Here is a 27492-nt window from a genome sequence, read left to right on the forward strand (position 1 = left end):
GACGCGATGATCATCGCAAAACCGGTTGTCGGAAGGGAGATTGTAATTTGGATGAGCCATGAGTAGTGTGCGTTGCGTTCACAATGGACGCCCAAGAGTATGGATTATCGATCATTTACGAGCGAATATTCTGCGAAAATCATTATTTAAATTGAACAATACCAATATACGTGCCATTATGATCCTACAGCATTCGCGAATGCACTCTGATGAGTCAGTTAGTTGAGGCAAATATTTTACACAAGCCGTGCTGTAACAGTTACTGCATTACATCCACCTTTAGCACTCGAGAGAGTGTTCTTACGGCATCCTAGAAGGGGTTGCTGGGAGTCCCGGCTCTAGCGGATGATGGCCGACACTAAGTGACAGCAGAAAGTACGAAGATTTGCCGGCTTTCTACGGCTGGCTGGCGAGTGTGAGTTGCGTAACTTTGCATTCGACTAGACCACAACTCGCTGGCTGGTTGGCTGGCCGCTGAACTAGTAGCACTCTGCTCTGGACTATAACGAGTACCACGACCAGCCTAACTGTGGCTGGGGTGGTAGCAAAACCATTTATTGTTGGCACTCGTTGTTAAGAAGGTGAAGTAAGACTTTGTAAAGCGGATGAATGGCGATTCGTGGTTGTGGCGGTTCGCTTACTCTGGCTCCCAAACCAATTAAACTGGCTTCACTAGGCTGCTGAAAGCTGAAAGGTGTCGGTGGAAGAGCCACTCACTTGCGCCATCCTACCCCAAATCGTGATCATGGTTGATGGAGGAAAAGGAGGAAAAGCATCGATCCAGTACTTTTCCAGTAGCTCATCTAAGATCGATTTTAGTGCTGGGATTTCGCATCACTCAAGGCGTTTAGTTTGTTTAGATAGCTCAGCTCCTCGGCAGTTACGTGATGGAAAAATGATGAAGAGTTCGAAGAGGTCTTCGGGGAGGGTAGCTGGTGCGCTTGCCTTGCAGCAATGCAGCAGCTGCTTCTGCTGGTTTTGCATTAATGGCATAACGAGGCTCATGGCGCTCTCTTGGAGCGCTGCTATTGCCACCTACCAGGGTTGCAATGTCACGGTAGGAGGATTTTGTGGCTTTCTGGGGGGACCTACAACTGTAAACTCTCCCACAACCTGCTACACCGGCCTGCCCCCATGCAATTTGCGTTTATCTAATCATCTGGGTGATAAATTAGATATCAAACTGACCAATTACGTGGCCGGCGAGACGAACAATTTACCCAAAGATGATGGCGATGCTGGCGAATGCAACATAATCTCTGTGTTTGTTTTGTCTCTCTTTACGTCATCGGTGCTGTTTAACGATCTGTTTTTCGGGTGCTACTTTCCCATCGCATCCCGAGAGGGAGCACTAGCAGACGCGCAGCATAAAATAGTTGGAATAAAATTCCTCCCACGGACACGCTTTGTCTTTCTGCCAGCGTTGCACTTTTTGTATGACTCAGCTGCGGTCTGCGGCGATGGCGGCGCACTCGAAGAACCACAAACTTGTCGTCGTCTTACCAAACATGTTCGCCAAAGGGTGCAGAACATGGATGGCGGTGAAACTCCGATTGTTTTCTTCTTTTCTCGGCTCGGCAGCATTCCATGTGCCTCGAAGTGAGTCAGTGCCCTTTTTTGCATGGCGCATACACTGTCGTCAGACAGTCTGGCGATGGTGGAGTTGTTGCTAGTGATGGTAGATCGATGCTGTGTGTGCGCACCTTTAACAAAGAGCGACAAAGTGCTCGAACCGGCGGCGTACGTACAGGCGAGTTGGATAGGTTCGTCTGTTGGTGGCCGTTGCATGGATTCGTTTTGTGTTTAAAGCTAAAGGTGAGTTGGTGCTCGCTGCAAATGGAACTGGTTGGCCAGTTGGCTCGGAGCATTAGAAAGGATTAGAGGGGGGGGGGGGTCGCGTGGTAAAATCCCTCCCCGAAATTCCCTGAGAGGGGACACGTCACAAGCAGTATAAGTAAAGGGGTGCAGCCATTTGAGTACTTATTGAACTGTTCGAGTCCAACGACCGATACAGAGAATGTCCTATGCGCCATTAATTACCTAGCATAGACACTAGGCTGATTACAATCTTGGGCACTCGAATGCTTTTGCGTCGTTTGCGGATGCAAAGCATAACAAGCAGACTGCTCTATGCACCTTTTGGCTTCAAACTCAGCCACAAACGGAACGGAACTAAGAATAGACGAGGGAGAGAGCAAAATATCCGCCAACACCGACTGACGATTGACCGATGTCCGCTCGTGCTCTGGTGTTGGTGCGACATTCGCCATGCCGTGCCAGTGAATGCGCCTGGGAAAAGTGCATGTTTATCATCCCCTCCCACTCCACTTTTTCACTGCAACAATCGGTGCTATGCTATGCTGCATGTGCTGGTACTAGGTCGTCGTTGCCTTTGGAGCAGCAGCAGCACCACCGCCGCAGTGAGGTGAAAACAGATGATTATGAGCTGAGTAACTCAACGCGCCCGGAAGTGACCTGAATCTGACGGTCTCCTCCCTTTTGCACCCTGGCCTCTGCCTCCTGTCCCCTTTCTAGCTGCATCCTACGTTCTACCCGGGGGATGAAATTAGAGCAAAAGTGGGGTCACTCTGGTTGTATGTGTGTGTGGGTTTTGTTTTTATTTTTTCCCACCACCCCGGGCCCCAGTCTTTTGTCCGCATTGTGGCCGTCCCGGTGTACACAGATGCTCTCCAATATGCCGGTGCACCGCATCACGAAATGGTTCTGGTTTTTTTTTTCGCTGCAATCTTTTCCGCTCTCGTTTGCTGGCCAGCAGCACTAGTGCCCGCGGTTTATGGTGGGATTTTGCTAGGATTTTGTTTGGATTATACGGAACTTTTACTGGACACAGGGGACATGGCTTTTCGGTGAATATATCCGCCACCGGGCTGTTTGTTTAACCGAATCGCGGTTTGTAAATAGTATTTTCTTGGAGAATTTAAAATAGATTTTTTGTAGATAGAGGAAGGTAACCGACGGGATCGAGGTTATGGTTCTAGCCGAAGCGACGGTAGTCTTTCTACAGAAATTGCACAGTAGCTGGCATTCATGTAACAAAAAAATTTGGGATTCTTATTTGGGTCTATCGAATTATTACGATAGTTTATGTAACTAAATTTGCTCCAAAGGTTGTAGAAACTCGATGATGAAGAGTAAAATTTCGATCAATTAATTTCTATCGAGCGCTCTCAGGACGTCAATCACTGAAATTGAATATCGATCCGCTTATTCAAAGTTGTTGTTCGTAACCATAACATGGCAATGGTAAGAGCTTCTGGCTTGGAAATGGAAGTGCATACGTGCGATACCTAACAGACTCTCTCTCTCTCTTGCTGGATGGTTTACCTCATAATATCCTTCTATTGATGGTTTCACTTGCAGAATGATCTTGAACGTCATGTGTTAATGAAGAAAAACTATTGCTCAAGATTTCAAAGTCAATACAGAGCCACAAAAGGGCCAGGCGAGACGGATTCAAAGTTACAAAATGATGTAAACTTATCTAAATTAAAGCAAAGTAAACAGGAAACGTTTGACATGGCTGACGACGTTGCAGCAGTTACGACGCCGGCTCGGTTCGGTTAGAAGAAAAAAAAACATCTCTAAATGATTCAAACCTTCGCGCTTCACTCCCTCACTCTCTCTTTCTTCAAACCTCTGAACCTTCTGTGTTTAAGGGTTTACTGATGTGTGCAAGGTAGCAGTGTAGCAACACTCGCGTTATTTACTGACTATAAATAAGTACCCCCGTGGCTGCAAGCCTAAACCTCGCTACCGGTACCACCGTTTACACCCTTCGAAGCCACCCTCGAAGGGGTTGTGGTTATTATTGAAAAAAAAGGGAGAGTGATGCCCAACGCGGTCGCTGACTCATGCGATTGAGGGTCGATTTCGGAACCCGTTCGAGACGATAAGAGGGTGTTCCCTGGTCTGACCTGACTGGGTCCCCCAAACGGCGAAAAAAAAAAAAACGGTCAAGTTTACACTCAAGATAAGCGCCAGCGCCGAGCGGACGGGCGTGCCCCCCATTGACATTGAACTCAATCGATCGATCGCGCGCGTCCCGGGTTTCGGTTCGGTTTTCGGCTACATAAATTAAAGTGTCGCAAAAGTGGAAGTTGCCCCTCGCCTCTTTCTGGGTGTGTATGTGTGTGTGGTTTCGTAACATTTTGGGGTTGAAGCCACCACGCTGATGGTCAAAAGCTGCGGTTCCTCCTCTCAGCCCATGACGTGACCTTCGCGTGGAGGCAAGTTGCTTGACGGGCTGGCCTGTTCCTTCCATCTTCGCCTCATCTCCAAAAGCTCTTAACAGTGCTACTCGATCGATCGATCGGTACGTGCAGGACTGCTCAAGCTTTTTGGGGTGCGGAAAGGTCAGTTAATTTGCATCCGATGCTGTGCAGGGTTCAGTCATCGCCCATTTGTTGTAGCTAAGAGGAGGGTAAGACGCACACGGATACACTCGCGCGGCCAGTGGAGAAATGTTAAAAAAACTGGCCACCTTAATTACATGTCTTGGTCGCGTTGGGAGGTTTTATGGGAAATGCAGGCCAAGGTCTTGCGTCTAAAGCGCCGAGATGCTGTACTGGTTGTCGTGGTAGAAGCCGTCGTGTCACGTGTTGAAACTCTCACCTCACTAGCGATGCGCACGACGACCCGCAACGAAGCGAACAACACTTTCGCTCTGTCTTTCGTTCGCAAACTGTCTGCGGGCTGGATTTGGAAGGGGAGAGCTGGTGGGTTGAGCTGACGCGCATCTTCAAAAACCTTTTATCGCCATTCGCCATTATTTGGCTGCTGGTGGTGGTGCGTTTCCGCGTAGTGCACGCTTCCGCTTCTTCCGCGCTAGACGGCCGCTAATGATGCTACTTTAATGCGGTTCAGCCGCCAGCGAGCGGGCCACACGAGGTCGCCGTCGGTAATGGACAGTGAAATCCGCCGTGGTGCCATCCGTCGACTTTCCATTTTGTTTCTCTATGTTTGATATGCTGTACCCCCGGGGTCTTATCAATTTTCGAACCAATCTTTTGATATGTGGCCGGATATGCACGCGATCTCTGATGGGCACCACGTGTGTGAACCCTCTGGTGGTAGCTGAAGTCATTTCGATTTCATTTCGTCTATCAACCGGAGATGATTATGCTTACGTGTGCACGGGAGGAGCGAGAGCTATACGGTGTGTGTTTGAAGAGCAGCTTTTTATCTCACAATCGTCATCGCGGTTTGACGCGCGTCATACGCAATGTGAAGCGTATTTGACGGACAACTCGTCTGTAATTGAATTATCGTGTACGGCATAGTGCGGCTTAGATAAACCGAAAATAGTGCTCTTATCACTTCTGGTTTTATATGTTCCGTGTCTTTTTGTTGTTGAAAAGAATTAGTTTCTCTAGAAAAAGTGTGGCTGGTACTTAAGAAAGACACGTCGTTCATCGAATTAATGTGAAGGACTGGGGGTGCTTGTGGTTCCAGATCTCCATCATCACCTGGCACGGCTTCTACGGCATGTTTACGGTTGCTTGCCACCGCTCAATTTGACCTCAATAACGGAACTATTCCGATGCAGGAAACAGTTCGCGAAGCATTCTAGAATGTAACGGACCACCGGACCACCGTCGTCCGTCGTCCGGGCTTTGCTTGCCTTGAGCGGCTACGATCTCCGATGGTTTATTGGAACTACGTGTTGCTCTCGCCTTCTCTCAGTCTCTATCTCTTCCTTCCTCTATAGCTTTGTATCTCTACACACCATCATTAGCTGAGGTGGCTAGCTTCTTACGGTGCGTAGTTCCTTCGAGACTCGAGGCAAGATAGCTAGCACTGGCACAAACTACATTCAACAAGCGTCTGTATCGGTAGTATCGGAACAGAGCAAGGCTCTATGATTGGCACCGGGTGGAGACAGAGACCAAAGCGGGAGCTTCCTTTAAGTGACCTTCGCGTCTGGCCGCGGTCTACCGAGGAGCCTCGGAAACGGTGCGAGAGGGGGGTTTCTTTTCGTTCTTGTGTTGGTAACAGTAACGGTACCACCGGTCTTTAAGGTGACTTTGGCTTCGAGCAAGAACCGTCTGAGATGACCAGCCACGGGGGGAAGGAAGGGGGTCGCGCAAGGAGCGTAAGTGCCACAATTAGCGAGCAAGCGACCGATGGTGGTCCATTAGTGTTGCTTCGAGAGCATTTTAACTATCTGCCCCTCGAGTAAAAAAATCCTACCAGGTTTTATGTTTTGTTAAAAAAGGCAGATTGTCTGGAGTGAAATCTTGCTGAATCAGAATTTCAAAATAAGTAATTAAATAATGCAAAGGTATACAATTCCACATGTTCAATATACACTAAGAACAAAAGTCGTTAAATTTAATTTAGGTATCACTAAAGCTACCTTCGCCTTCTATATAAAAAGTATAGAACGCGACGCTATCTCTTTGCCCCAAGAGTGTCACTAATTGATTGCCGCGCGTGGCTTAAGAGGATACCGGGCGCGCATTACTACATTGCAATTTCAAACCCAGCGTGCCACTTGGCGTCTCAATTGCAGCTCGATCCAAAACACCGATATAGAACCCACGTGTACCGACGTTGTGTTTGTTTACGTTCACTAAATTTAACACCGATCGCATCACCATCTCACCATGACTCGGGTTTATAGCTTGTGGTGATGGTGTTTTGCACACGAGGAAGCAGTGAACTGACTGACTGCAACACTGCATTTACTGCACCAGCAGCGGCAGCAGCTGAACATCATTTTGCAACTTTTGACATTGAAGCAACACCAAGGAGAAGGAGGAACAGGATGAGCAACAGAAAGGCGGAGATGCTCGATGATCGAGTGGATTGGTTCGAAGCGAAAGCGCACGATAACAGCTGTTTGTCGGTTTTCGGGGCGATCATTCAACCTTCTTCTCATCCTACTCCTCCTCGTAAACACTTCAGAGAGCATCTTTTCGCTGCAAAGGGTTGCCAACACCACATCCTATCCCCCCAAAAAGGGGTTTGGGGGCTGATGTAACACGATGCTGATGCAACCGGACGTGCTAACGAGGAAGCAAACTGCGCCAAAGAAGAAAAAAAAATCAATCTTAGAACGATAGTCGTGGAAATGGGTTTTCGCCCCGGTTTCCCCCCCCCCCCCAACATTTGCATGTGGTTTGCATCGCAACCGGAAGCCACCAAAACGGCGGCAGCGACACCCCTTTTGCCATCGATTTTCTCGATTCTGCAACAAAATGTAGGTTTCGCGCAATGGAAAGTTATGTTTCTATTTTACTTTTTATTTTCATTTTTATCGTGTTTTTCTTGTTGTTGCTGGAAACTCACAATTTTCCAGCACACTGCCCGGGGGTTTTGAGGTTTTTTTTTCGTATGTTGGAGAAGAGAGAAAAAAAGGAAAGGAAAAAAATCCCATTCCTCGACTTCGGTGACGGTGTTTGGCGAAGACTAGGTGAACTGCCATGCAACCGACCTGGTTCGATTGGAGTTCACTTCACTATCGCCTTCACCACCACCGGTTCGAAGACATGGCACTTGACAGCTGGGTTGATTGAAAAGTATGCTAACATCGCGCCCGCTTGCTAGCTAGCTTCTTCTTCCAATAATGTTGCCATGTTCTTTGTGTTTGTACTTTCATTCTCCCGGATGTTTTTGGTGTCGCAAGACACCCCGCGGATAGACGGCTCCTCTCTCTTTCCCGTCGTTGGTGACCTGATTCTCGGGAGGGGCCTGAACGGCATCCAAAGCGAGCAAGCGTGCGCGCGCGCCACGAATTGGCACTCGATCGAAAATTGAAACTGTGAGTGTCCTGTCCGCGCGCGCTCGGTGGAACGGTGCCAAGTTTAATTCATCATCGAAAAAGGGGGTTGCCGGTTGCTGTTTCGCTGGCCCGCAAAACGCATTAGCGACGCCATTGCATTAGCACCGAATAAACAACAAAGAAAATCTCCAAAAAACCAAGTCGCGCTTTTCTTTTCTGCTTGCTTTTCAAACCCAATTTGCCCAAGTGGCACTTGATGCGTGTGCGTTGAACAAACGTCGTTGGACGCAAATTCGATCCACTAATTCGAATTGATCGCTTACCCGATCCGTGTGTCGTGGTATGTGCGCGTATTATGCTTAATTGGTGTGACGATTTTCAACACTCAATAGCTTCGACGACGACAATGGGGACGGAAATTGCATCTATCCTTCCCTTGATTCTACTTCTACAGACCAGACGTCCAAAGGCCTGTCGCAACATCGAATCCACACGAAGGTTTTGTTGCATAAACTTTGCGCGAACCGAAAGCCGGTGCCGGGGAATCGCATAAAAGAGGTCAGCATGCGGCCAAGCTGGGTGCAGCGCATTGGATCTTTTTGAAGATCAATTATGTGGCGAAACGGAGAAGGGTGCCCGATGATTGGTTCCAATCGGTTTTCTGTGACGAAAGCGATTCGCTCCGGACCCGGCTGGATGGATGTTCTCTTGCGGCGGCGTGGTAAATCAATTTGTAGCAGCGCCAAGGGAACTCCACGAGTTGAGAAAACACGATCTGTTTTTTTTTTGGAAGTCAAATATTGGCACTCAGCGCTCAGCATGGGCAGCAATTTCCGAAATTCAAATGATACAGATAATAATCGTTTTTTTTTTTGGATTTGGAAAGAAGCACCAAACGTGTTCGTGTCTTGGGGAGACTGACTAGCCAGCCAGCCAGCCAGCCTCTCCATAACGAACTGCTGCTGCTGCATGCTTCCTGATCGGATTTATCTCTTCCGAGCTCAGGTGTTGAATTTCAACTCGGCTCCTCGGTTCCTTGTAGCGACGGATTTCCACGGTGTGGAGAAAGAAAATCCACTCACCACCGGATGCAAATTGCCCCCCCAGGGGGCCCCTCCGGCGGCTACACTCTACGGTGCCGACCGAATGCCGGAAGCAAACTTCAAGATGCTGTTTCTCAAGAGGGAAAATGGCGTTGCAGCTCTCCTGCAGTGTGCGTGTGCGTTCATGCCAGCCAAGGCAAGACGTATGTAGAGTAGCTTCCGGCCAACCCAACGGCAACACGAAGCGATAAAAGCAGCGGAACCAAGGATTGGGGTGCGCATGACACGCAGAAGCGAAGTGAGACGTGGCTGCGCGTACGTTCCGGAGACAGAAAATGGTGTTTAAAGATGAAAACATAAAACATGGTTGGGTTGGGTTGGGTTGGGGGCCAGACCAGACATCTCAATTACGAACCACCAGCAAACGTTCCGCCGTTCGTGCTGTGGCATTAGTGGCATGGTGCGTCTCTTTTAGCTTAGATCACACGGTCTCGCTAGATAAGAGCAGACGCAGACGGGGGACTACGAAATAAAGGGTTTTTGGTCCACATTTACGCGAGAGGGGTTTGGACACGACCTCGTCACCAACTTTGACCAGAGCAATCGTTTGGCCGGACGGATGCAGGAGGCACTTACGCCCATGGCGCCCATACATGCTCTGTAGGAGTTTTGGTTCACTTTCCGGGTGGCCAGCCAACCATTAGACAAGCAGGAGTGCTCCCTCTCACCAGTGGTGTCATCTGCGAGTACTGTGTAATGTGCTCGTATGCGGTGCTGCTGGGTGTTCGAGCTTTGCTTGCCGATTCGATGGCGTAATCTTGGCGCTATAGGCGGTTATGCCTCCCTCTCGCCCCTTCCCTCATTTGCTGCCTCACTTGTCTTGGGCCGGGGTGTTAAATGGTTTTGCAAATGGTGCAATAATTAGTTTGCCAAACTATTCAGCAGCAATTAAAGGAGTTTTCAGAGAGAGAGAGAGAGGGAGGTAGGGGCCACAGCTAATGGCGCGCAAACGTTCGCGTTGTTAGAGCATTCTGTATGGTAGGGGATTTTTCTTCGGAGATTAGTTGCCAAACTCGATTTTCGGCTCGGCGGTTTCGGCTGATCATTTAATTTTAATTATTGCTGTGATCTTTGTATTAAACTTTTATAAAAAGCAATCAGGATATGGTCTCATTTGAGCTTTAGTAACAAACCAATCGATGCAAATGGCACATTATTTGTATTTGACATGTTATTATCGCGTTCTATTAACCGCTGTGTTAATCACTTTCGTTGTTTACTCTTTCTCTCCGTAGGTATGACCCGATCCACGTGCATCTGTCTTCTTCTCATGGTTGGCGTAACACTATCAACACTTTTGCCGAGCTCCTCCGGTGTTGATAGAAAGTGAAAGGAGAGAAGGGTTTCATTTGTATTTATTTTGTAACGTCAGCACACTTCTTGTCTAAGCATAGCTCTTCTTCACTCTGCAAAACAGGGCTACCACATCGGATGGCATCGGAACAGCAGTTCCTTGTTGGCTTCTCTCGCTCTCTCTCTCCTTCTCTCTGTCTGTTTGCATCAACCCTGCCGCGAAAGTGCATCTTTGCTCGGCTGCATACAGTTCCAACTGTTCGTTTCGCATTTTATTTGCATCTCTCTGCACGATGCACGATGACAAATGGTGAAGTCGACGGTTCCGTGCTGCATGCAACAAGTGCGAGACAGTCATCATCTGGAAAACTTGTTTAGCTTGAAAACAAAAACGCACACTGTCTGTCTGTGTTTTTGTACTCCTCAGCGGGCGTGCTGAGCTGGAAGGAAACTTCTCGATGCCGCCTCATGAATTGCTATGAATTTTCATGAGCAATGAATCATAATCATTCAGATGAGAAACGGATGCATTAGGCGATAGGCTGAGACGGGCTGAGAGAAGTTTTGCGAAGAGAGAACATGATCATGCTGTAGCTGTGATGCTGGATTAGGATGGTGTATTGTGTGGCAAAATGTGGCGTTCGCAGAATATAAATTTATCGGGCAAATATTCATTACTACAAACGTTCAACCTGCATTGCAATCACTGTTTATTGCCTTTCACTACCCTGTGTTTCCGTTTTGGAAAGGTTTATTTTTGTGCCCGGACGACCAGCATCGTCGAATGCATTAGTCGAGACACACAGATGCCGGCTTCATTTTTCAGCACCCAAATATGTGCTGGTTTTCCTTTTCTTTTGACCCACTTTTGTGAGCGCTGCTGTTCGTTGATGAAAATGATCATTAGCAGCAGCTCAGACCAGTGTCACTAATACACAGGCGTCGGTGGTCTTACATTATAGCCCTCTGGTTGGCTCATTAAATTGCTTAAGTAACTTGGCATGTTTTTTTTCATAAAACATGGTTTTTATAAAGTTCAAAACGGGAAACAAATTTGGCTGCAAAAAATATTAACTCGTGACAAATGTTCGAGACAAGATTAGATTATACAAATATCATTAAAAATATTATTAATATTATACACAGTAATTATTATTAGTCTTAGAAACAGTTGATTTGACAATTATTATAAAAATATGTTTTTACATGCAATACGTATCTTGCACAAAGGAGCATTGATCTTTAAAGTGTAGTTTGATGGCCGAGTGAACCCACATGTTCTGCAAGACGCTTGTTTCAATGACCATCATACCCAAAACCGATGCTGAAATGTGATCTTCGTCCTCAGCTCGAGAAGCGCAGAACTTAGGGGCCAAATGTGTCCAACACAAAGACACTTGACACCTCGGTATCTGCCTAGCATGAGAACCGAGGAAGCGAGCACACACGTTAAAACGATATGAACTTTATGAAGGCCGAGATGTCTTACATTGTTAGTTCAGCGAACGATTTATCGTCATTCCATGGTCTCTAAGCGGTATCTTGACACGCAATCAATGCCATCCACTAACGGTATCTGTGGAAGAAAGATGAAATTAACGTTGCCCTCCAGCCATTCTTAATAGTGTTTGCTATTGAATCTCATGAATCACTAGCAGCATCTCCTGTTCAATCCTGTTCAATTGATCCTCCCCAGAGTGCCAGTGCCTTTTTGTGGTCGTCTTGGTAGACCAATTGCTGGAACTCTCTCTCGCTCTCTCGCTCTCCCTCTCACCATTGCTCGTGTCTAAGCCCCAGCGGCTCTGACACCGAGTCTGTGACTGTGTATAATTGAAGGACAAATTATCATCCGGAGCACGGGCACAAGAGCTCGTACGACATGGCCAGAATAACGTCTGCGGATCGCGCAAATGGAAAGCAAACAGAACGCAAACCATGCCCGCGGGAGACACCCGACGACGACGCCGACGCCGACGAGTGCCGACTAGATTGGGATGACTCTGGAGAGCATCTCCAACGGTACAGTTGACAATCTATTCCGACGGAACCGTTTTCTCCGTCGAGAATGAATTTAATTGGCATCACTTAACTGCAGTATGTGGTGTGGCGCGTTGTGTCGCGGCTCTCGGAATAGCGTACTGGCATCACGCGGAGGTCATCATCCTTCGGATGCTAGAAATGATTGATGGTGGTGTCGCCAGGCGTGTAGTTTATTTCCGCATAAAGGGCTAAGTTTAGTTTAGACGTGGTACATTTTACACAGCTAAAAGGTGTCCAGTATGCAAATCTTCTTAAGTATTCTAAAGATGTTTTTTTTCATAATGATTGTTTGATCTACCTCATAAACCTGTTTGGCATTATTTCTTATCGATGTTCGATGAAATTCTGCACATATTTTTGCTGTAAATCTTCGTAATATTTTGCTTCTCTCTTTGCGTCAAAAGAACATACGGATGCGATTCATTTCCTGCTGTTCGCGAGAAGCGTAGATCACATTGTGGCAGCTTAAAATAGAACGCAACGGGTGATGCGCCGGTTTTCCCATTTCCTCATGCTCTACGATGTTCTATAGCTGAGAGAAAGACGAAGTTAAGGTGTATTGCCGTTTGTGCCTTGCACCTATCTTGTACTGAATCTTCATTTTTTCCTAGAAGAAACATCGCGACCCTGGAGATGCTTCCTTGTTTACAGCAAGTTAGTGTCTAGTACCAGGTGCAGTTATAATCGAACGACGTTCACAAGAAAGATGGCAGTAATTTTCAAACAATTTGTTAAGATTACGCTACGCCTAGCCGTTAGCTGGTACGAGGAATGATTTTAAAAAGTTCCTAAAAAGTCTAATGGCCGTCACCAGTAAACTGGGGTCTCCAGCGTTTCCCACCTCGTTAGACACCAGTACGCTGTCGTCCGGTACCGGTATTCCGTTGATGAGGTACGTGTTGAGGGTGAGATTGGTGATGTTTGCCGGCAGGCGAACCGTGTGTTCACCGATGGAAATGTAGGAACCACCAGTATCAGCTTCTGCACCACCACCACCACCACCACCACTACCATCGAGGTCATTAAGGTCGAGAATCGTGTTAGCAACCGAACGGCGCTGCCGGTTCACGTTGATCTGCACGTTCGTTATGTTGGTACCGTAATCATCGAGCCCGGTCGAGGTATTGACGCGATTACCGATCGCTACCGAAACATTCGAAGAGTTCGATGCACCGTTGGCGGTGGAGGAGGAGCTGGTGGTGCCGGAAGTGCTCGATGTGCTCGTCGGGAAGTTGGGGAAGCTCCAGGGCAGAAACCAAAATATCGGGGCCGCCAGCAACGGTTGTGTCTATTTCGATGCAGATAGGAGATAAAATGTGTTATTAAAGTAGCTTCAGGTTACACTGGAACCAAATCCCACGCCCTTTTTCCTTACCAGCAGTGCGGCCGACAGCAGATGCACCAAGATCTGTAAGGAACGCATTGCAACAAACGAATGGATCGTACTTTGACAAGAGGCAGGCTGTTTTATATTGCTCTACTTTCGAGGTTTCTGCTCCCCGCGATCTTGTGATGCAACTTCCAAATATTTGTTCTAGATGATGGTTAGACAAACAGCAACCTTTGAATTCATCTACATAACTGTTGGCTTCAAACAAGACGCACCTGACTTCGTAGCTGCCAGGGAAACCGAGGAACGGCCTAAAATTAGTTTTCTTTGCGTCACCGAGGTAGTGTCGATGCTGAATTTTAAATCATTATTTGTTTTGTGCTAATTAATTCAAATATCGATCGATTGAGCGAAGGTCACAAGTTCCTGTTGAAGGTTTACATACTATGGACAAGTTATGAGTTGAAATTAAGAAAACAATACATTCCTTTATTTGCATTCGTAAGAACGAAACGTCAAATAATCCATATATTATGCAAAGGACATGCATTGCAAATCACTCGAAAACAGTTTACCTAAACACCCACCCTGTTACTAACCTGGATTTCGTTATTTCCATCACTTTTTCATTGACGTTTACTTTATAAAAAAGCTGCTACATTGCGAACCCGAATGGCAGACGCTTGGTTGCACTTGCCAAACACTTACCGAGACGCCCTTCTCCACGCTGTCGATGACATAATTCGATCAGCCAGCGACAGACCGTTCACGTTCGCGTGAACATAAACCTCCCACAACATCGACATTAAACACCGGCCCCGCCAGCCTGCCTGGCTTGGTTTTTCTTGGTCCACCGTTGGTCCCAGCAGTGTGCCACGGTTAGGAGGCCACTGGAACACCCCACCTGGGTCCACTTCGTGGGAGACTCGCATTGGCCGACAGTGATCGAGAAGACGTCCCGTCCCCTAGTGGAGCGGTTTGGGGCCCCGGTGTTTTTTTCTTTTTGTTTTTCGCGTGCTCCAGCTATGACCATTGCGCACCGCGACCATTCGTTACGGTACGCGTCTGATGCAACGGTTTTGGCCTGCTACCCTTGGTTGGCCGGCGGTCGATTGCAGTTTGCAAACTGCGCGCGGTCTGCTCGCGGAGAAAGCGAACCGCTAGGCGGCGGCGATAGCGTCGGCTACGTTTAGTTACGGCAGCCAGCCATTTATAACCTGTGACGACGGTGCGCGTAATTCGCAAATCGCGCTTTTATGTCAGCAATTGTGACGATCACGCGGCCTCGATGCTAGTAAGCGCATGATGATTCGTGGAGGTTGAGCTTGAGTGGAGGAAGAGATAACGAAAGAGTGCTTGGCTTAGCTGCAGTCGTTTTCATCGTCGTTTTGGTCGTGGTCGTGTCTGCATAGCCGGCCTGGCAACGCTGTGGCAATCAAGAGCGTCCTCCGGCGGCGTTATGGAACAATATTGGGCACCAACCGATCGAGACTATGATCTTGGGCTGGTGGTAACGCGTTTTATGAACCGTTAAGTCTGCTACAAATGACTGTGTTGGGCTCGAGCGCCGATGGTGTTTCCGGTCTGGAGAACTGATCGGTTACGAGGAAAATTGTGATTAAGCAAACATCCATCCCATCGATGGTTTTAATGACGCTCAGAGATGGTTTTTATTTTGAAGGGTTTAGATGTAATATTGGACAACATTTTTTAGTTATTTGTTTCATTTAGTACCTAGAACGTGGCTCTATAAAACTCTTTCCACAAAGAAAACACTCCGTGAGTCATGTGCTCATGGAAGGCAGTCACAAACCAGACATCTACCCGGGAAGGTCTTCCCTAAGTCCGTACGTCTTTCCGGAGAGGAATAGGATTTATTGGTCTTTGTTGATCAATTTCGCTCACCGGTCCTTGGTCCGGTAAACAGCTTAACAGATAGAACGTCCATCATGCTTACATGGTCTCACGTAGATTAGCTGCAGAAACGGTTGGAATGCTTTGTTCGCGCATTGGATAAATCGTTGCGCGCCTATTTACAACGGCATCGACAACAACAACAGCAACGCCAGCCCATATCGTCTCCCAGAGGTGGTGGTTCCAAGCGATCACTGAGCGAACCCCATATTTGGCGAGCAACACGACTTCCCGGTTCTACGACGTGTCGACGACGCAGGCGAAAACAACAACGGTCACGGATGATCTCCATCGAGTGGCCTGTGCTGTGAGCTTGACTTGATGTCAATTGCAACGCGCCTGGAGGGGGGGCAGACATATTTGTGAAGGCCCCCCCCACTGGGGTGAACCAAAGCCATTTGCATCTAGCAATGCATGCTTAACCCCCCCCACCCACCGGGGGTAGGTGGTCATTGAATGTGGCGTCGTGGTTGTCGTGGTGTGCATCGAATGGTTTTATGGTAATCGCATGATACCACCATCGGCAGTTACAGCAATGGAACCAGCGTGATACGTCGACCAGGCGTCGATCACCACTGATCGTGCTGAATGCAGCGACGTGCGATAACAATTCGATCGATCGATGAATAGTAGATACTGGTGTAACGAGCAGCCATTGCGCAGAGCTGCTGCATTTCACTACACACGATCGTCATCCTTTGCAATATTTTCAATATTTTTCAGCTCTCTTCGAATGCACTTCTAGCCTTATTGAATATTTAAAGACACAAGAAGCACCACTCAAGTAATGAAAACAGCTGTAGTGTCCTTCCATCTGCAACGAAACCATTTACAAAATGCCGGAAGGATGCGAATGGCTAATTTACGATCCTCGAAGTAGACCTTAATTGAATTGGGCGCACAACAACACAGCAGCCTTCCTCTTCCGACATGCAATTCGGGTCAGTCGCCACTTTTAATGCACTTTGTTCTCGTCCGAGCGAAAGTCCTTGACAATGATCTGCTTTCCTTTTGCTGTGCACTGTACATGCATTTGCGTAAGACCATCAACGCTGAGGTGGTGGTTGTGATGCTGCTGCTGCTGCTGGTTACACTGATTGCTACCGGACGGGCGACAGCTTCTTCCTCCGTCAGCCTTCACCACTGCTGCGTCGTCGTCGTCGTCCGGCCCCATTAAGCATTCGGAGTATCGTGTTACCACGACGTTGCCACGGAACGAATGGACCACGGCATGATTTACAAATCTACTTAAGTGCTCGTGCGACGTAAATCAAGTCCACTGGGGCGGTAGCCGCTTAGTTTCTTTAATTAGGTCCTTTGATATCCTTTTTTCACGCTCGAGAAGATCGCTCTGTGGCCGACCGGCCGGTCCGGTAACGCAGTGATAGACGGGTCCGGTGGTTCGGTGTAAATGATTCACAACGAACCTCTTCCTGACCTTTCCCCCACCGGTTGGGCTTAATGCAAATTCATCTACGCGAGAGGATTGTACGTCATCGCAATGGTGTTGTGTGGTGTGACTCGGGAAGTAGTATCGATTGGTTATGAATAGTATTGTTAATGTGTTTCTGTGACGGCTACATGGTCGTATCATACGGAGCAGCATTAGTTAGATTGGGGGAGGTACCACTACAAATTTGTTAATACATGAGAGAAGGTAGGTTACCTTCCTATCGTCCATTTTTTGTTAGAAATTTATGATAGAAATTCAACTTGCTGTATCTATTACTAGTAGACCAAAAGTTATTACACTTAATGCCTTATGCTCCAAGCTCAATGAAAATCATTAATATTATTAATTGGATTTCGCATGCAATCGAACGCGTTCTTGCCATCAAATTATATTACCAGGCGTATTTATGACCCAACCTACCCAAGGTCCTGTACCGATAATTTAAGTAGGCTAAGGGAAAAGGTTTTAGTTTGATATTTAATTTGTAATTTTCAAATGGAAAACTGTACACCTTCTCGGGCACTTATGAATGTTTTATTTCTTTCTTTTAAGAATATGGCTGTATAATTATGAGCCTTTTCAATCGTGTATGCAACATTAAATAATTGAATTATTTTGCGGCGTAATCCTATTTATGTTTGACCTTCAAAGACGTTTGTCATGCGTCACTCCGTCCGTATCAAGGAGTTTGGCAAACACAGTGTAGTTAATGTTTAGAAAAGTGGAACGATGTTATGCACGCAGTTGCGGTAACTGAAAAGATCATCATTCAGTGGTTATACAAAACTGTTTTCTATTCTTTTTTATTATCGTTATGGCAAATTCATTCGCATCGATCTTGTAACCGTAATTTTCTAGATTGTTACGATACGCTTGACAACCCTCGTAACCGATTTGGAACTTGGAACCATAATTCCGTTCCCGGTTGGGGATCATAATCGGACGAGCCAGTTACGAGCACAAGAACAGCTACTCCCGTTCGGTGGTGACCCTGAATTACCAGAACGCAAATCCGTTGCCTCCGAGTGTATTAGCATCTTATTAACCTACAACCCGAAACCCTGACCTATTCACGTGGCTACAGCGCGCGCGTCTCGGAGAAAGTTCTACCGAGCAGAATTGGACAGCATGAGGGGAGGGTCAGGAGGCCGCACACAATCACATCCGCCGTGTTTAGTCGCGAAAGTCACGACCCACGTTTTTGGGGTCGGAATCCTAATGAACTGGGTTACGTGCCACGTTGACTGGTCGATGATGGACGTGATAGACCTCACAACTGAGCAACCGAGAAACAGCAAGAAGGAACGCTGCTTAGAACGGGACTGCTCGATTCGATCGATCCACACCTTGACCCAGTTCCCAGAGGAGCAAGCTTGCCATTTTCACTTCATGGTCAAATCGCCACAAACAATTCTAGACGATTCTAGACAAATCTACAGATTTTAGTGACGTTTTTCCCGCCGGTGCCGAGATATGGCTAGCCGAGGATGTCACGCCACACAGATGTATGTTTCGCATGACCTAGTCCCGGACGCATTGTTTAGGTATTGTACCACGGGTGTGCCAGTTACAGTCTATCTCCACCACTACCACCGCATTCGACCAGCGGTGACGACTAAGGCACCGTTTCTAGAAAGGCCAGGTTATCGGACAAGACTGATCCACATCAGCTGATGTAATATTGCATTGACTCAGCGCCATCGTCGGTGTCGGTGGCGAGTTCGGTCTTGCGGTATCTCTTCTTCAATCCCATCACTTACACGCTATGTGATAAGCGCCTGCTGCTTATCAGCTATTGACTTTGTTGTGAGATTGTTTCTAATACGGCGTGTGGGCTGATGAGCCGTCGGTTCGATGCACTGCAACCCAGCTTTAGACTTCTCTAATCTCTCGCTTGCTGCTGTTATTATTGCATTCAGTATTGCTCTGTAGTGGTTTGCATTGTCAACACCACGCCACGGACCGCTGTATGCTGCGGTTCAAGGTTTGCTGCCAAGATTCTTTGATGTTCATCTTTGCACCGGAAGGAGCCGAATGGACTCCGGAATCGTCTATAAACCACGACAGAAGTATGATAAGGCATGGACACGATGATGTACATAACCGTGCGATTATACAACACTTTTTATTGATTTCTCCAGAAAGTTGTTTGAAGTCTGCACACTTCAAACATCGAGAGCTAGCGAAGCCATCGGAAAGCATCCCCATGATCATTTCGTGATGAGCATTCCGATTAGATAAAGCCGGTCGGTCGTGGGCGGTGAGTATGTTTTTGCTTCGTGATGGTCTCATGGTGGTTGCTCTCCGTTCGAAATGATAAGCCAGCTGCAAACACAACATCCCGCCCTACCTAGGTGGAGGAACTGATAGCATGGACCGTGTGCTCTTTCGGGTTACTCATCTCTCGCATTGCCGCGTGTGGGTGTTTGTGTGCCGCGTTCCATGGGTTGGGCGACCTAGATTTACCGGCGTCGCTGATGGTTTGTGTATTTTTGTCAACCTTATTCTGTTGTGGGTGCACTGTATTCGCGAACCGTCGCCATAGATTCGCCATGCATCGATGCTCTACTTCTTTCCCCGCCGCGTGGTACAAGGTATTGATGTTTCCTGATCGATGGATCGCCGTTTTTTGCAACTGGTGCGCTCATGACCCGATTCACTGGGCGGGGTTGTATTGATGGGTTCAGTATTGATGATGTGATTCGCATGGAACTACCCACCACGGGCGAGCGGACTGGGAAAATTGTTTACGCCGCATTGTTTGTTGGCGAATATGCAACGACAGCCATGGCTCAATTGCATTGTTGAATCGCTTACAATGCATCTGGATCACCTTTTTGGGCTTTTGGTGGGTTTTGATCGCTGGATTCGCTGAACTGCACTCCGAAATTGTATTCATTGGATTTTTGGTTTTTACAGCTACATGTTTGAACACTGAGTGATGTCCACCAAAGTAGGTATCAAATACAAGAAAATGAAGGATACTATTGAAGAAAAAATACACTAGAGAGAGAAAAGTAGTCGTATTTTGCGCGTTTGCGCCCGTTTGTTGACCAAAACCTGTCAGAATAATGGGATCAGCAAACGAATGGCCACAACACAAATCCTTGACATTAATGGTAGAAATTATCGGATCATCCTATGGTCTCTTTCCGCTTTCCGCAACGGAAAACACCTGCTTTTTGTTGCTCGACTTCGAATGCACAATTTCAATCACAAGTACACGGTACAAAAGGGAATCGAATTGGAACGGAAAAGGGTACCAACAGCTGCAACGCCATGAGAGTGAGCATTCTTCTTTATTCGCGACACGCGAAGGTGAGTGTCTATACCTTCTGATACGTATTTTATCAAAACATTAACGACATTCCCTTGTTGACTGGCAGCTGCGTACGTTGTTTGTTGATCAGAAAGACATCTTCAACTACCCGTGTCACGAATGTCTTCCTGCAGTTGGTACAGATGCCTGATGTGATGTCGCATCTTCAAATTTCCTTTGTAATGCGACCGATGTCTACCAACGGCACGCGACCGCGTATTTCCGCGACTAAACTCCATGCATTCCTATTCTCTGCAATGCGCTTACCGTAAACCGGCACAAACAACAAACACACGGGGCTCCGTTGGTGTCAGGGTCTTGGCAAGCTCTTACGCCACCATAAGCCCTTTTTCGGCAAACTAGGCTCCGGCCTAAGACGGCGGTTAGCAAAGCTGGCGGTAAATAAAACAAGAACGAGTGACACTGATATGTGTGTGACATTACAGGCGTTGCCTTTATGCGAGCATAAAGCCACAACACGATCAACCGTTTCGCGTGGTTCACGGGATTTCCTTCGGGGCAGAAAGGTGAAGTTCATGGAGACTTCTACGCACGGTGGCGAGTGACGCACCAAGAATCAGGTTGCCTTATACAGCATCCAGCCTAACCGAGTCAGCTGAGCCGAGTGGTGACGAATTGCCGTTTTCCCAGCCGTTCGTTCCGAGGCGATGAGGTTGTTGAACTTGACTTGGCGAGTAAGTAAGTTCTGGAAAATTCTCACAAAAGATACAAAGAAAAGTGCGATGGAATAAAGAAAGCACGTTTAATGATGTCATTGGAAGTTTTGTGTGCTATTACTGTGGCCTTTCCGATATCTCACGGTCGTCCCTTGTGTTCATCAAAGGATTTCTATAAATTCTTATAAAGAACGTCCACTCAAACAAGGCAGCTTTGATCTTGCACAAGCGAACGCATCCTTGCCAATCTCTTTCGACGAATACTCACGTCCTCGCGATTGCTCTACTCGTCCGCAAGTCCATTAAATCGTTCCAGTCTCCGCCATCGCGCTGTGTTATTGAACCCTGGCGACCCCTTCACCTCCATCCATCGCATGATGCACGGCCAAATTGGCATGGCACGTGGAGAGAAGGGTCTACGCCGTTGCACAAAGTGCACGGTTGGTGACTGCGGTAATCATAAAGCAACGCAAATTGAAAATAAAATCCATGAACCGAAGGTGCACACACGCGCACTACCCCACCACTACCATGAGGACCGGGGGAGAGCTGGACGATCGTCCGCCAGTCTAGTCTTTATGTTGGCTTGTAGCTGGTTGGGCACACACAAAGACCAGAGGGACCCACTGCTGCTGGCGCTGACACTGGAACTCAAAATTTCAACATTTGTCATGTCTTAGGGGGCTTAACTAACCGTGTAAAGTGAGTCCGTCCGTTCGTTCGTCCGTCCAAGTAACGACTTCTTCAGACAAAGGAGATCAACCAGAAGAAGACAGTGACGCGCAGTGTAGAAAAAACAGTAGAGGACATTGACTTTGGGTATGGTGGTGGTACACTCGCAATGTTGTTATGTTCTACTCGTATTTCTGTCTCTTCTGCTGCTGCTGCTGCTGTGAGCGTTCGTGGCGACGTGGGGACAATGGAAATCCACCGTTGGCGGCTAAGATTGGTACGGATGGGATGCACCACATCCGACCCACACAGCTGGCCGAACGTCTTTGCGAGACGATGATGGAACTGGAACTTGTTTTGTCCAAGGCCAACCACGCATAAAACATGGCACGGCATGCGGTGTGGCTGCAGGCAATGCTAAACTTGGCTTGGGAGTTCTCCATGCTCCATTGGTTGGACGATTCGTAACTTCTGCAGCATTGCAGCGTTGGCACTGCAATTTAGAATGCATCTCTCAGTTCGCTCCTTATCGGGCATCGGGAGGAAGAAGAAGAAATAAGATTATTGTGGCAATCTCCGTTCGCAAAAGCACCGCAAATCATACTCACCGAAAGAGAATGTTGCCGTCTGGACTTTGGAAGGGGTTCTTGAGTACTTGGGTTCGTTACAAAGGTCACGGTACAGCAAATTAGACAAAGAAACGAAGTCGGCGTGGTGGAGTAGAACACTTCACAGCCACTTCTCCTGGCATCCTGCCATGGTGACAGAAGTCTATTGCTACATCGTGCGCTTGCACTTCTTATCCCGTTGGAAGCTATCCGTTGAATGGTACAGGTCCACGACGCTGCGCCCAACGTGTACAATGGAAGAACGGGCCCGAGCCACGAGTGCAATGCCTCATTTGCTGGTTAATTGCATTGACATATTCATCTCACCATCCTCTGCCGCGGCTGCTCTGGAAAAGCTGGAGCACCAGCATGTGAGACGTCACTCCGCTGTCATCAGTCCGAGGCGGCACTTCCACTTGAGCATCTACCATTCCAGAACGGGTTTGTGATGTCGTCGGGATCATCGGGCGCGGGGTTACGCGATTGCCAGCGAAAGGATGACGGCGTTCCGGTGGCTGAGATTTACAGGCGGGGCGCTGAGAAAGAGGCACAGATGCGCATATAATAAAGAAGGAAAGCAAACGAATAGAGAACGGGGACACATAAAGCTCACCAAGAAACAAAGCTCGATCCCGGGCACCAGCTGTTGACATGTTGTATTTGTAAAAAAGAAGAAGAGGAACCACGTAGTGCAATCACTGCTTCACCGCGCGCGCGTCCTGTCCTGTCTGGCTACAACCGTGCTATGTGTGCCGGATTCGTGGAAATGTTGATTACACTTTGTCTGGGACAGGTTCCAGCTGGTTTTTACCATCGGGAATGAGGAAAGTAGTGGTGGGGGAGGGGCTCGGTTGTCATCGTGACAAGATAAGGATGTCAACATATGATTAGCTTGCTAGCTGGTTGGGTGCAGGCGATCGAACTTTTTGTTGCTATAATTGCGAGCATTATGGGCCATTGGCTTTATGGCGCTTATCTGGAGTGTTTTTTTTTGTTTTTGCGCAACACTCGTGTTGTTTATTAAAATCAGCTGTTGAGCAGTGGTTTCAGTAGGTCCTCTTTTTAGTATTCGAGCTTCATAGCTTGTTGTATAATAGAAAAGCACCCATAATTAAAAAGAAATGCACCTTTATTTATAATTGAAACCAACTCTCTAGCGGGGCCGGCTCGAAATAGCCATTTAGCGATAACACCCCCGAAACGTACAGGTGTTTGCGAAAGTAATCGTGTTCGCGTTATCTAGGGTGTTGAAATGACTTCATGCCGTCGGCGGCGTGTACATGCTAAAAAACCAAAAATAAAAAAAAACATCCGACAAATACGTACGTAATCGTCTGACACAATGAACAGCAAAAGAGGAGGGGAAGGTGCGATATAAGTTGTGGAAGAAAGAGGCCTTTATTTTACGAAAATTCATCAAACGGGCACGGTCCAAGCGGATGAATGCGTGCCAAGATATCATTTGCAACTCCCTATCACCATGCGTGCCACAGTTTGGGGAGGAAGGAAAGCATAGAATGGGCTACACGGGCTATACGGCACAGCACGACACCGCCACGTGCAGCAGCTGCAAACTACTCAACGGAAGTTGTCGTCGTACTAATGACCTCCCGTTCCACGTGCTCCCGGCACAAGAATATACACTTCACGTGCTGCTCATGGTCGTTCTTTTCTAACTTCTGCCTTTTTTTCCTGTTCTTTCATTCCTCAGGTAAGCACGAATGGGGAGACGAATTTACAACCGGTGTTCCCGGGGCCGAGGAAGCTAAAGGTGTCCTGCAGAAGCGAGGTGTAGTAAGACGAGCAAACGATGGTGTTAAAGTTATTCAACCGAAGGAGGTGTCACCGCCTGTGTACTGTGGGATTCGAACGATTGTCTCCCAGTTTCAATTTTTGATGAGTTTTGAACAGGGACTTTCTTCACTCGACACGACCTCGCTGAGCCGCGATGTTGTCCCCTCTTTTTGGTGACTTAAAGCGCCACGGATTGTAACACGTGCCCCGCCGGGAATCGTGCAGTAGCGACCGGGGGGGCAGTGTTTGCTAATGTGCTTTCAACAAACCCCAACAGCCATCAGTCTCGGTCACACGACAGCGACACTCCAGCCGCAGACGGCTTCAGCCAATTGTCCGTGTCGTCACGAGGCGTTGCAAGAATGGGGGGAAATCACGCGTCTGGCTAGTTTGCCGTTATTTCCTTGTGCAGCAGCGTGTGTGTTTAATCCTGATCACGAGTTAACGAAGGTCACTGAACGAGCACGCTCCGGGTGTGCTTTCGTTAAGTTGGTGTGTGGTGATTGCATATTTTCAGGGGTAATGGAAAAATCGATCTTCGGAGGCGGCGGCGGCCGAGTAGAAAGTTCTTTTTTAATTTTATTTAACGACTAGTTGAAAGTAGCGGCTTTTCTAAAAATGATGTTTTTTCTTTTTCAAATAATATTTTATCTAAAAATGCCGATGGTAAAAAATTCACGTTGATAAATAACTTCTCTAAGCAACTCAAGATACCGTCCAGAAAAGCGACTTTGTTGATCTTCAAGCGTTTTACTGAGTAAATTCTTTTTTGATGAATTATTAAATGACCAAAAATCCCAAGACACTCCATCGGTTCCTACCAAGCAACCGGATGTGAGATTGACCGGCCGGCAACAACAACGTGACACACGATGTGACGACGGCTTAACCCAGTTTTCATATTGATCCCCGTTTGGTTTCATCAAACAGACAGAAAGCTGTTTGTGGTTGAGTAAACTACCGGAGTGGGGGGAGGTGGAGACTTAGATTGAGTGCTGGTTGTTGTTCCGATCGGCACTTCAGTTGTCTCGCTGCTGCTGCTGCTGCTGCTGCTGAGAAGTAGTAAGAAGATAATACGAAGGATCACTCATGAATGAGCAGTGTTGATGCGTGGACACGTTGGCGCGGACGTGCCACCGATCAGCTAGTAGCAACCGATACTACCGCCGGGAATGAAATGTATGTCAACTTAATTGAGGCTAGGGTCATGATTCACGCATTAAACGCAAGGATGCCTTAAAATACCGAAGCACAGTACAGCTTTTCCTTCATTTTCCTCCTTATCAACCAAGCACAAGGCTTTGTTTGTGGGTAGGGGGTCGAGCGATTAGTAATCCGACAAACACGCGTCCGTGTAAGTCGGTGCGGTCATTCTGCAATGTTGGCGACAACACGTGCTGATTAGTCACGGCGGGTAGTGTTCCGTGCGGCAGATGTATGACCTCCGGCCAATCCAGTGGCCAAAGACGGGACGAAAATTATCATTAATCTACGCTACGTGGTCGTGTGCGCGACAGTCAACCGCCGATGCACCGAAGCCAGTTCCGCAGCTACTGACCGTTTCCGAGCTACTAACCATCGGACCGTGTCCACCAACCCTCCCGCGGCGGCTCCGGCAGACATTTGGTGTACACCCCATGGTCACCGAAGTGATTAAAATTGCCGAATGTGGAAATGCCATTAGATACGGGGCTTCTACTGTTCGTGTCCTTCGGCGGTGCGTTGGTTTTCCATACTGGTGGAGTGATAATGACGTTGGGGATAATTTGTTATTATGATTTAGTAGCCGTTGGTGGCAGCTTCTCGAAATGATTAAAAGGAAGAGAAGGACATTTTCCCTCCCCTCTCACCCTGGTCCTAAAAACATTGTTAACTGCTCTCTGCGCGCTCGGTGGTGTCCTTGACAACCCCGAAACCAGGAAGTCGCAATAATTAATCTTCTCAATCTCTCCAAATGACGACTTGTGCAGTGGAATGTTTTCGTGGATGCATAAGCGATCGGATTGTTTTGCATCGATCGGGACGTGTTTGCACGTTTAGGAATGGGGAAAAATAATAAGCAAAACTTGTTTGCCTGTTCCTGCTGCCGCTTCTGCTGCTAGAACTTCACGCCAACGACATACCGCGGGTGTCACTTTGCATCGAACGCGCGGCTAGCGGATTTTTTTCCTCTCTCTCTCCTGGGATGCCAATTCTCGCGAAATGCTGCATTTATATAAATTAACAACGATGAAGTGTCATGATTGGAATCGCAACGTAAATGTGTGCGTCCACCGCCCCGTAGCAGTTTACCTTCAGTTGCGCCTTTCCATGCATGAGTGGCTCCAGGTCCGAGTTGTGATGCATATGGATGACTGCGTTTGATGATGTTGATGGTGGTGATCGTGTCTCGACCATCGTGGTCGTGGGCAATCAATGAAGGAAACGGTCAGCCTCAACCTTGAATGCCTACATTTTAAGCGAGTCCACTAGGCCTCCACCAGACCGCCACCCTCCATCTTCCCCACTCGCAAGATCGTCAAATATTTAATCAAAATATTATGTTTGTCTTGCCCGCCGCCATCCCAAAAACCCACATCTGGCCGATAATTCTGTCCAGAACACCAACCACCCGGTGTTGGAACGCTCGGATGGAAAATTGAAACGTTATCAAAAAAACCACAAAAACATTGGATCTTTTTCGGAATCGCCTGTGGCATTATCACTGTTTTGTGGTATAAATATTGAACATTTTTCTACGTATTATGTACAAAACCTGGATCGGAGAGTGGCGGCATTGCATCAACCGCCGTAGCGTACCACCACGCGTTGAACAGATTATTTGAGGATGCAACCATTTACGGTGCGGCATGTCATCGGCCCAGAATGCACTTGCACTTGCAGTAATCATTAATGCCTGCACTGCTGCTTCTTCTTCTTCTTCTTCCTGCTTCCTGGCTTGTGGTGTGATCCGGCAGCACCGGCAAGAGGATCGATTTCCTTCCCATCCCTGCATCATCCCTGCTCCCACCCACCCCCCGTCTCTTCCTGGACGATTCATTGTTGTGTGCGTCACAGCGTGCACCACATCCAGACGTGTACCGTGTGTGCACACACCACCCGTGACGCATCGTGATCGGATGATCGTTTGTGGATCGTTTCCCATTGCGTCCCTCTGTGCTGTGCTAGTGGTTTTACTGCGATCGTGCGCGATCTTCGAGCCCGCGCACGGCGCTCAGTATTGTTCCAGCGTTCGGCCGGATAGGAACTACGGCGAGCAGGGGATCGGTTCTCGAATCGTCGATCGGTGTCTAGTGTGTTTGCGTCACGGAGAATACATTCAACTTTCGGTAACGGTTGTTGTTGGCCGATCCTCCAACGAAAATATTTGTCGGTTTTGCTGTTTATTCAGATCTTTAAGATCTGAACGTTGTGTCGCGTGTGACGTGTTTGTCCGAAACCGATGGGCTGTTGTGGTCAGAGTGAAGTTAAAGAAAAACCATTGAACTCTTGCAGACAGACAGACGATGGGTGTTTTGTCGAGGAACATTCCGTGTTTACTACCG

The 27492-nt window shown here is 47.7% G+C and overlaps 2 protein-coding genes across 5 annotated transcripts in view; one reads left to right on the top strand and one right to left on the bottom strand.

Moving 5' to 3' along the window:
* LOC126570246 (protein fem-1 homolog CG6966) overlaps positions 1 to 27492 on the top strand; it is a 47281-nt gene that overhangs the window by 12924 nt on the left and 6865 nt on the right. The window contains exon 1 of one of the 4 annotated variants that reach the window (XM_050227854.1): positions 27178 to 27276. The exons of 1 other annotated variant lie outside the window; for it this stretch is intronic. The gene's annotated coding sequence lies outside the window, so the exon portion shown is untranslated. Of the gene's footprint in view, positions 1 to 27177; positions 27277 to 27492 lie in introns of those variants that run through there. 2 more of the 4 variants (XM_050227855.1, XM_050227856.1) reach the window with 2 other exon arrangements.
* Positions 12358 to 13816, bottom strand: LOC126570252 (uncharacterized). Its single transcript, XM_050227864.1, has 2 exons — positions 13556 to 13816; positions 12358 to 13468 (listed from the first exon to the last, which is right to left on the bottom strand). The coding sequence occupies exons 1-2, from the start codon at positions 13601 to 13603 to the stop codon at positions 12929 to 12931; spliced, it is 588 nt and encodes a 195-aa protein (XP_050083821.1). The 5' UTR covers positions 13604 to 13816; the 3' UTR covers positions 12358 to 12928.

This window comes from Anopheles aquasalis, chromosome 2 (assembly GCF_943734665.1).
Source record: "Anopheles aquasalis chromosome 2, idAnoAquaMG_Q_19, whole genome shotgun sequence".
NCBI lineage: Eukaryota > Metazoa > Arthropoda > Insecta > Diptera > Culicidae > Anopheles > Anopheles aquasalis.

Excerpts from the sequence above, each read along its gene's own strand:
- LOC126570252 (XM_050227864.1), bottom strand. The coding sequence starts at position 13,603 with ATGCGTTCCTTACAGATCTTGGTGCATCTGCTGTCGGCCGCACTGCTG. Across the intron at positions 13,469-13,555 it reads TGCTGTCGGCCGCACTGCTG|ACACAACCGTTGCTGGCGGC; the intron begins GTAAGGAAAAAG and ends GCATCGAAATAG.